At 46.7% G+C, this 11346-nt stretch overlaps 1 protein-coding gene across 2 annotated transcripts in view; it reads right to left on the reverse strand.

Annotated features, from left to right (window-relative positions):
• fgd1 (FYVE, RhoGEF and PH domain containing 1) overlaps positions 1–11346 on the reverse strand; it is a 51462-nt gene that overhangs the window by 39451 nt on the left and 665 nt on the right. The window contains exon 1 of one of the 2 annotated variants that reach the window (XM_042002872.1): positions 6628–6930. The exons of the other annotated variant lie outside the window; for it this stretch is intronic. Coding sequence (XP_041858806.1) covers positions 6628–6685 — 58 coding nt within the window. The 5' untranslated portion in view covers positions 6686–6930. Of the gene's footprint in view, positions 1–6627; positions 6931–11346 lie in introns of those variants that run through there. 2 annotated transcript variants of the gene reach the window in all.

The following is an 11346-nucleotide window of genomic DNA, read 5'->3' on the forward strand; positions in this document are numbered from 1 at the left end:
AATTGGACAAGAACTTGGATTGCTTAAATGGATTGCACATGATGTCAAATTTAAACCAGGACAACATGATCCCCAATTTAAAATATGGGCGGCAAAAGGCATAACAGCTTTATGTAAAATTGTAAAAGGAGGAGAAATGATAAGCTTTCAGGAACTTAAAGATAAGTATAACCTGATAAACCAAGATTTGTTCAGATATTTACAAATACGAGACTACTATAAGAAATGTATAAAAACAAGTGAAGATAAAACACACCCTTTGCTAAGGATAATGGTGTCGGCATACAATAAACCTATCCCAAGAGTAGTGTCAATCCTATATAAATGCCTAATGGAATCAAAAGAATTGTCAACTACATATATCAAGATAAGGTGGGAAAGGGAGCTGGGTGAGGAAATCCTGCAAGAAACGTGGTATTGCATGTGGAAAACTCATCAAACTACGACACAATCACAAAAGTGGAGAGAGTTTGCTTGGAAGAATCAAATTAGGTTTTTCATTACACCTCAAATCAAAAGTCATCAGACTAAAACCAATCAACCATGTTGGAGATTATGTGGTGACATAGATTCAAACCAGTCTCATATTTTCTGGAGCTGTGAAAAAATCCAGCCATTTTGGGCTGATGTTCACTCAGCTCTCTGCGAAATACTCATGTATGTAATACCCTGCTCCTGTTTTGTATTGTACCTTGGATACCTGGATAAAACTGTGCAAGTGGATGACCGAGACATGACCGCCAAGAAGACCATTACAAAGAAATGGCTCAAGACTGATATCCCGACATATGGACAGTGGATAAACATTGTGGAAGACATCGTAATGATGGAAAGACTCACATACAAACTGAAAATGAAAGAAACCAAATTTGAGAAAGACTGGAAGAAATGGTTCTCATACAAACAAAAAAAAGATTCTGTCTTACTTTGACTTTTTTATAGAAAACTCTCCCCAGCAGGTCTTTAATTTTTATTTTACTTTCTATTACTATTTTATACCAATTTAAGTTTTCCTTTTTTTTTTAATATATGTTAACACTTACTGTTTGCAATGTTACATAATAATGTCATAAGGGAAAGTAACATTTAAGTGAAGAAAAGAAGTAGAATATTTTGCACTTCATCACTGTTCCCTTGTAAAAGCAAATTGATTTTGACTATAACATCTGGTGTACAACTCTGAAAAACAAAAATAAAAATTGGGAAAAAAAAAAAAAAAAAAAAAATTTGGCGGGGAGGCCTCAGCTAGAACAACAGGTGCATCCACACCCAACCATGTTTCAGTTAAAAACAAACAGTCTAGTTTGTTGTCTAAAATCAGGTCATTGACAATAAAAGACTTATTTAACAGAGAGCGTATATTTAAAAGTGCCATGTTGAGTGTGACTGGTGACATTTGAACTGAAGAGGCAGGTACTGGTTGACATTTTGGGAGAGGCCTGAGATTATTGATGTTTACGGTATGATATGGTTTGTGGAGGTGTGGTTGCTCTCTGAATGTGATAATGACATGAATTGATGAACTGTGTGGAGGAATGTTAGGTCCAAGTCCAGTATTGCGAGCTTTGCTGTTAAAAGTGGAACTGAGTAAGTAGGAGCTGGGACCAGGGGGGCATCAATCCGTGACGGACAGGTCAGCAGGTGCAGTGGGTTTGGTGTGATGAGTGGGCTGGGTGCAGTGGTGCTGTACACCAAATGCCAAATTGGCGGACAGAAGACGGCAGCCCCGCGAGTTGAGGTGAAGCCCGTCAGCCCCAAAAAGATGCCTCCGCTCCCACACGTAACATGTAACAGAGCAACATGACTAGCAGGAAGCAGCAATTCTAACATGTACCATAGCAACATGACTAGCAGGAAGCAGCAATGCTAACATATAGCATAGCAACATGACTAGCAGGAAGCAGCAATGCTAACATGTAGCATAGCAACATGACTACCAGGAAGCAACAATGCTAACATGTAGCATAGCAACATGACTACCAGGAAGCAGCATTGCTAACATGTAACATAGCAACATGACTAGCAGGAAGCAGCAATGCTAACATGTAGCATAGCAACATGACTAGCAGGAAGCAGCAATGCTAACATGTAGCATAGCAACATGACTACCAGGAAGCAGCATTGCTAACATGTACCATAGCAACATGACTAGCAGGAAGCAGCAATGCTAACATGTAGCATAGCAACATGACTAGCAGGAAGCAGCAATGCTAACATGTAGCATAGCAACATGACTACCAGGAAGCAGCAATGCTAACATGTAACATAGCAACATGACTACCAGGAAGCAGCAATGCTAACATGTAGCATAGCAACATGACTAGCAGGAAGCAGCAATGCTAACATGTAGCATAGCAACATGACTACCAGGAAGCAGCAATGCTAACATGTAACATAGCAACATGACTACCAGGAAGCAACAATGCTAACATGTAGCATAGCAACATGACTACCAGGAAGCAGCATTGTTAACATGTAGCATAGCAACATGACTAGCAGGAAGCAGCATTGCTAACATGTAGCATAGCAACATGACTAGCAGGAAGCAGCAATGCTAACATGTAGCATAGCAACATGACTAGCAGGAAGCAGCAATGCTAACATGTAGCATAGCAACATGACTACCAGGAAGCAACAATTCTAACATGTAGCATAGCAACATGACTAGCAGGAAGCAGCATTGCTAACATGTAGCATAGCAACATGACTAGCAGGAAGCAGCAATGCTAACATGTAGCATAGCAACATGACTACCAGGAAGCAACAATTCTAACATGTAGCATAGCAACATGACTAGCAGGAAGCAGCATTGCTAACATGTAGCATAGCAACATGACTAGCAGGAAGCAGCAATGCTAACATGTAGCATAGCAACATGACTACCAGGAAGCAACAATTCTAACATGTAGCATAGCAACATGACTACCAGGAAGCAACAATTCTAACATGTAGCATAGCAACATGACTAGCAGGAAGCAGCAATGCTAACATGTAGCATAGCAACATGACTACCAGGAAGCAACAATTCTAACATGTAGCATAGCAACATGACTAGCAGGAAGCAGCAATGCTAACATGTAGCATAGCAACATGACTACCAGGAAGCAACAATTCTAACATGTAGCATAGCAACATGACTAGCAGGAAGCAGCAATGCTAACATGTAGCATAGCAACATGACTACCAGGAAGCAACAATTCTAACATGTAGCATAGCAACATGACTAGCAGGAAGCAGCATTGCTAACATGTAGCATAGCAACATGACTAGCAGGAAGCAGCAATGCTAACATGTAGCATAGCAACATGACTACCAGGAAGCAACAATTCTAACATGTAGCATAGCAACATGACTACCAGGAAGCAACAATTCTAACATGTAGCATAGCAACATGACTACCAGGAAGCAACAATTCTAACATGTAGCATAGCAACATGACTAGCAGGAAGCAGCAATGCTAACATGTAGCATAGCAACATGACTAGCAGGAAGCAGCAATGCTAACATGTAGCATAGCAGCATGACAGGAGAAACTCAGCTAAAAGACCACCCAGCATCGGCATCCAAACCAAACATAGTTCCATATAACTGCTTGGGGTTTGGACTGTAAGAAAACCAGGATAGCAGCTCTGTCCACTTTACAGCTAATTTCTCCACACAAACAAGGAGTCACATCACAGCAGAGACTCTGCTGGTTCTAGAGTTTCTGTCTCATCACGGTGGGACAGAATGTCTGGAGCTAAAAGCCAGAACCAGAAACCAGGTCTTACTGTTGCTGTTTGTGGTGAAAAGTTTGATTCCAGCTCTAAAACTCTGCTACCGTGTTCTCCTGTGACTCTGCCTTTGTTTGACATGAACCATGAAGGTCCTGCTGGTTTCCATGGAGATGAAGGAGGTTTATAGAGAAGGATTCTCTCTCCTGGGCTTCAATTCTTTCTGGACCTTCATGGTGTTTCTAAGGTGAATGTGGGGCTATCCCTGGATCTTCCTGATTCTGACCATTGATAGAGGTGTCCATCAACATCATCATCATCATCGTCGTCGTCAAATGATGGCTTCCTGAGATATTTACCTGTGTAACACCTCTGTTACACACCTGGAAACCTGCTCAGGTTCACTTGTACTTTCTACTGCAGCACAGTTCCTCCTACTTGATTTGTTCGTAGCTGATCTGGGCTGACGTCTGTGTTAATCTCACATGTCTCAGCTTCCTGCAGAGACCAGGATGGTACGTACAGCGTGGAGATAAATTTGTTTTAGAGAGGAGGCAGAAACCGAAGCCGGATGACTGGAACCCACTTCATCAGACTGAGCACACAACTGGAAACTGTTGGAAGTTTAAAAGTTTAAAATATTCAGTCATTAACAATGAAGTTTCTACTAGGATTTTATTCAAGAGTTAAATTTTAATACGGCAGCGCGTTCTTCTCTACAGCGAAGCGGCCATGTTGCCCCCACGAAGAGACGATGCAGAGGAAGGATCAGACCTCTTCTGTACTGAAACAACAGCTGAAGAAACGATGGAGAGAAGAAGAGAACTTAGGATGGATGGAGGCTGTTTTTCTGAGGAACGCGCTGACCCCCGTAAACCCACCGTCAGTTTGGAATGGGGCGTCCCCACCTGGAGGGAAATAACCCTGTTCAAAGATAATGAACTTTCAGATGGTTGCTTTCTCCAGCTGCACCGACACATGGCAGGAGGACCGGTTACACTTCAGTACCTGACAACATTCTAGATCAGTGGTCCCAACTCTGGTCCTCAAGATCCACCATCCTGCAGGGTTCAGTGTTTCTCTGCTGCAACACACCCGACTCAAATCAATGTCTCGTCAACAGGCTGGTGCAGAAGCTGACAAGCTGTACCTGGGAGCCACTAAAATCTGGAGGATAGTAGATCCCCAGGACCGGATTGGTGCCCACTCATCTAGATCTTTAAGATGGTCCACTTATGAATTTGGATTGAGGGAAATTTCCTTCTTGTGCTGGAGAATTAAACTTCGGAGAATCTGCAAGAAACTCAGAGCATGATTATTTCTGGACTAGAAGCATCTGGTCCAGACCATGTCGGAGCCTGAAACCTAGAACTTTCCCTCTGAGAAACATGTCCGCTGATCACCAGGTCCTCGTTGACCGGGAGGTCCTGGCGGTTCATGTTCTCCACAGTGGAGGAAGTTTGAAAGTTCTGGGGTCAGCTGATGAGTGTCACTTAACGGCCTACCTGTCGGGATGGCGGAAGTTTACTGGATCACTGGTTGGTGGGTCTGTTCAGGGACCGGGTTAGTCTAGTTCAGGGGTGGAGAAACCTGGTCTGATGTTGAGTCTGCAGATCTGGAGTCCTGCTGGTTTTAGATCAGGGATACTCAATCCAGTCCTACGAGGGCCGCAATCGAGTGGGTTTTCCATGTTTACCTGCTCCAACACACCTGACTCAAATGAATGAGTCATTGTGCAGAACTTGATTGACTGTTAGATCCATTTTATTGATTCAGGTGTGTTGGAGCAGGTAAACATGGAAAACCTGCTTGATTGTGGCCCTCGTAGGACCGGATTCAGTATCCCTGTTTTAGATGTTTCCTGCTGCAACAAACCTGATTTAAAGTGGATCCAACAGCTGATCAGGTTCAACTCAGAGACTCGTTTGAACCAGGTGTTGAAACAGGGAAGCATCTAAAACCTGTAGGACAGTGAGGACCCGGGTTCCCTGGTCCAGTTAGTTCTGCAGCACGGTTGGTGGTCGGTAGTACAGCTCAGTCTCTTTGGTGCATATGATGTCCTCACGCATGAACACGCACCTTGTGTGTCTCTATGAGCTCAGAAATACCTTCACATGAAGAACCAGCACACACACCTGAACCAGACCAGAACCAGCTGGTCCTGCAAACACCTGAACCAGACCAGAACCAGCTGGTCCTGCAGACACCAGAACCGGCTGGTCCTGCAGACACCAGAACCAGACCAGAACCGGCTGGTCCTGCAGAGACCAGACCTGATTCCTGCAACAGAACCTTCCAATAATCACACATTTGTGTGTCCATCTCTGTGAGGACCACTGCTGGACCGAGCCCAGTTCTAACAGAACCCTGAACCGGTCCAGAAACAGAAGATGGAGGATTTGCTGGTTCGGCTCCACCTGCAGAGTCTCCATCTTCCAGCCTCATCTCTGTGCGCGCGCCCGTGCGCGTCTTTCTGCAGAAACATCTGCTGCCATGTTCAACATCGATGGATTCTGTCAATAAAATTAAATGCGCGCGCACACACGCACATGCAACTGTGCCTCCTGATTGGGTTCCGCCTTATGGATCAGTGGATCGATCGATCTATCGCATATTAATCAGCAGCGAAGTCACATGACTGCAGCTGGCGGCAGCATCACTAACCTACATTCACTGCGGAGATGTCGGTCAGTGTGCGCGCGTGCACGACAACCTGTCTTGGGCGTGCGCGCGCACACATCAGCAGGATCATTTGGATGATTTCTTTAATTCCACTACAGAGAAAAAAATAAATAAAACGGAAAAAGGACGCTGCGGCTGTGCGCCACTCCGTGCGTGTGCGCGCCCCAAGCAGTGGCTCGGCCGCAGGGCTGTGGAGCGTGTGCGCGCGGTGCAGATGTATGTGCGGACTCACCCCTGGTCAGGCTGCTTCGGTCCATGTACATCGCGCAGCAAAACACAAATCCGGTCATTAAAGAGGCGGTCGGTTCGGCGGGAGAGCTGCCCCCCCTCCGGTCCACAGCAGCACGAGAAACCGGGTCATACGCACACGCGAGCGCTCAGCGAGCACACGCACTCTGAGGCGCCGGACCGGACCAGTTCGGGCCCAGTCAGGCAAGCAAGACTGTCCGAACCAACACCAGACAGACCGGTGCCGTTTCAGGACGGATCAGGCGGAAGATCCGCTCCGTTTGGTTCCGAGGGCTGCCCGGTGCGCGTGCGGCAGGCGGCGACAGAGGGAAACAGAGGGAGGAGGCATAATGCGCTCTCTCTCTCTCTCTCTCTCTTCGATCCTGGTTTCCTTGACAACCAATTTAGAGGAAAAGAGAGAGAGAAAGATAAAGCTGGATACAGAGGAGGGTCACGTGATCTCACGCAAGCTTTACGTCATGATAAAATACCTAAACCGAACCTTCAGAACCATGAACTAATCAGATTCATCACTCAGCATCTCAAACAGCCTTAGCGAGCCCAGAGCAGGTTCCACAGCAGGAAACAAGGAACAAATATTTCCTTTTTTTATCCATCCCCAAAACAAATTAAGTTTATCTTAAATACACTTTACTAAGGGGCCAGTGTCATCACCGAGGAGGAGGAGGACATGAATAAGAAGCACATGTACCACACACACACTGCCAGCATCCAACATGGACCATAATCAAAGGAGCAGAGCAAGTCCAAAACAAGACAAGCATGAAGGAAAGAGAGCAAAACCGAAGACAGCAACAAAGACCTGGTGACCGTACCACACCTCCGGGAAGCTGGAGGACGATGAGAAAACCCTGCAACAGCAGCACAGAAAACTCCAGCAGCTGGTCCCCAAAGGACAAGTTACACTCACACAAAAACGCATTGTAATAAATTAAATCCCACAAAACAAAGAAAATGTACAGAGGAGAGACAGATTTAACACAGGCGTCCCCAGGTCCGGTCCTCGAGATCTACTATCCTGCAACTTTTAGATGCATCCTTCTCCAACACACCTGATCCGACACACCTGAACCAAATGGCTAAATTCCATCATATGCATGTCATTCAGTTCTGCAGAGGCCTGGTAACGAGCCATTCATTTGATTCTGGTGTGTTGGAGAAGGGATGCAGAATAGTAGACCTTGAGTACCGATCCTGGGCATCCCTGATTTAACACAAGAAAAAAATGAAGAGAAAACGGAATGTGGAAAGGAAACAGGACAGCTCACAAGATCACAAAAAGCAGAACAGTTGAGACTAAAATCAGCCAGACTGGGACTGCACAAACATCACAGGATCAGAGAACAACTTCAAAAACTGGATCAGGAGGCCATAGAAACCAGGGGCCAAGCTAAGAACTCTACCAGCCAGGACGGTGGCAGAACCAGAAGAGATACAGGCATGACCAGCCGAGTCGTAGGCGTGACCAGCCGAGTCGTTGGCGTGACCAGCTGAGACAGAGATGTGACCAACCGAGACGGAGGCGTGACCAGCTGAGACATAGGCGTGACCAACCAAGACGGAGGCGTGACCAGCTGAGACATAGGCGTGACCAACCGAGACGGAGGCGTGACCAACCGAGACGGAGGCGTGACCAGCTGAGACATAGGCGTGACCAACCGAGACGGAGGCGTGACCAACCCAGACTGAGGCCTGACCAGCCAAGATGTAGGCGTAGCCAGCTGAGGCAGAGGCAGAACCAGCCTGGATGGAGGTGTGACCAGCAGAGACTGAGGCGTGACTAGCTGAGACTTAGGCGTGACCAGCGAAGATGTAGGCGTGACCAGCTGAGACGGAGGCATGACCAGCCGAGAAATACGTGTGACCAGCCGAGACAGAGGCGTTACCAGCTGAGACGGAGGCGTGACCATCCAAGACGTAGGCGTGACCATCCAAGACGTAGGTGTGACCAGCTGAGATGGAGGCGTGACCAGCTGAGACGGAGGCATGACCAGCTGAGACAAAGATGGAACCAGCAGGGATGGAGGCATGACCAGCCGAGACGTAGGCGTGACCATTCAAGATGTAGGCGTGACCACCTGAGACGTAGGCGTGACCAGCTGAGACATAGGCGTGACCACCTGAGACAGAGGCGTGACCACCTGAGACGGAGGAAGAACCGGCCAGGATAGAGGCGTGACCACCTGAGACGGAGGCGTGACCATCCGAGACGTAGGCGTGACCAGCCAAGACGTAGGCGTGACCAGCCGAGACGGAGGCGTGACCATCCAAGACGTAAGCGTGATCAGCAGAGATGGAGGAAGAACCAGCCGGGATAGAGGCATGACCACCTGAGACAGAGGCATGACCACCTGAGATGGAGGCGTGACCAGCCGAGACTCCGGCCGTCTGTGGGGACGAACTAGTCCTGCATCATTAAACAAACACATCCACACCGATCCCAAGAAGATCCAAACACAGGCTGACCTTTGACCTCAGCTCATCTCAGACCCGAGCAGCTGGAAGACATTTATTTCTGGCTTTGTGAGACAGGAAGTGGGTGACACACACTCACAGAATTTTCTCTCCATCTCTGCGAGCCATCAGTGATCATCAGCACCATAATCCTGATCCTGGTTCTAACCAGAGTCCCAGCACAGGTGTGGCCATCTGGTCTTATTAGGATTCTGGTTAGATGACTGGAGACACCGTCCTTACTGGCATCCTCAAATAGCATGGCAATGACCACGGTCCCTACAACACATGTACCAACACACTCACACACACACTGACCGGAGTTCATCATTCCTGCTCAGCTTCTGAATGAGGCGACTATTTTTACCTCCAGCTCTTCAGTATATCAGCAAGGCATGCTCGGAGGGAAGGCAGGGTTGGGGGGGTTGTCACCGTTTAACCAGATCACACCTAGCTCTTGATTATTAAACTTGGCCTGGTTCGGTTCAGGTAAAACAGCATATCCATCCACCCTAACTGCCAAGAAGTAGTTCCACCTTCAAGTCCTGGCAGCAGGACCCATGCCAGCCATTTCCCACTGCTTCCATTCTTTAAGCTAAGTTAAGCTAAGCTAAGCAAAGCTAAGCTAAGCTAAGCAGACGGTTCAGCCCCGCCCTGAAGCTTCATGATGGCATCACACAGATCAACATGTTCAAAAAACTTTGTAAATTCCAGCTACAGTTGACAGACCAGGAACAAAACACGAACGATGTTACGACACCAACATGTGACGCCAGAGTGCGAACCATACCGTGGGCTTAGGGGGAGCCGCTTTTTTGCGTTTCCTATCTTTTTTCGGCAAGTAAGAACATGATGCCAGCTGATATTACAGCTTGCCCCACAGAACATAAGCGTACCAATACATAATGGTTAACAACTCTTATGCAACAATAATACATAACAGGTGCAAATGTCCCTTGCAAAAAAAATTTTTAACACTCTTTTTGCGAAGATCAACTTACATAGTTAATATTCCCCACATATCACACACGTACACAGCGATGCTTGCCATACACAATATAATGAGCAATGATAGTTTCCCATATTGTAAATAGTTAAAGCAGGTCTTACCTTACCTTGTACGCATTTACTTCTTTTATTTTGTATTTAACGTAGATCTACAGGAAGTTTAACTTGGAGCGCCGCCACGCTTCAGTGGTCACAATAATTATAGCATCCATAGTCATACTTTAGGCTACAGTGAATTTGTGAAGCAATCAGCATACATTTTATTGTCAGTATTATATAGCTCCCCCAACATTTCATAAATCCTGTTTCTAGGGGAGCTCATGTTTCATTAAGGGGAGCTATAGCTCCCCCAGCTCCCCTGTGGTTCGCACCCTGCGTGACGCATGAGATGGAGAATCTCACGTCCAGATTTACCAGTAACACCAGTCTGCACCACTAACTGGGATGGAGGTCACCACAGTGTTTACTGGTTACTGGGGGCTAACAACATAGGGACCAGGATAAAACCACAAACTCCTGGCTAACATCACCAGTCTGTGGTTGATGGGGAGTTGGACTGGTTCACCTGTGGTTAGAGTGAACCAAACAGTCCCACAACAGGCTAGCCTGACCAGGACCAGGACCTTGTCCAACATAAAACCTGAAAGAACCAGAAGACCATATTGTAGCATCCTAGTGAACATATGCTTCCACAAACCGGGACTTAGTCCAGTTAGGGTTAGGGTTCTGGCTCCGTGCATACTGAAACCAGGAAACAACGGATCTGGGATTTCAGCGGTCCCAGAACCTGGTCTGAATAACAGAACCACACTGTGTGAAGAAGTAGAACCTGATGTAAACTCTGTTTCTAGCACTGCTGCGTATCATTGGATCATGCTGCTGATGGGTCACATGACTCGTCTTTGTTCTAAACATGGAAACGTCATGTGACCTCAGAGCTCCACTTGTAATTAGATTCAGTGTGATGTGATGAAGTGTCCCAGAACTCATGAGTCCTGCAGACTGAAACCTGGAACGTCTACGTCAGGAACACACGAAGCCGTCAAAGCCGCGCAGGTCAATTGCACCGTGGTCGTGGTTACTGACCGCTTCTTGAGGTCGTCCTTTCTGCCTCCTGTCTGAAATCCCCAAAACAAATGAACCGTGTCTTCACTACCAGAGCTAAAGAAAACCAAGACATGAGATTCCTACAGACGTGTCAAAATCAACATACATGTTACCATCAGTAACAAGCCCAATT

The sequence above is a fragment of the Melanotaenia boesemani genome, chromosome 13 (assembly GCF_017639745.1).
Source record: "Melanotaenia boesemani isolate fMelBoe1 chromosome 13, fMelBoe1.pri, whole genome shotgun sequence".
Taxonomy (NCBI): Eukaryota; Metazoa; Chordata; class Actinopteri; order Atheriniformes; family Melanotaeniidae; genus Melanotaenia; species Melanotaenia boesemani.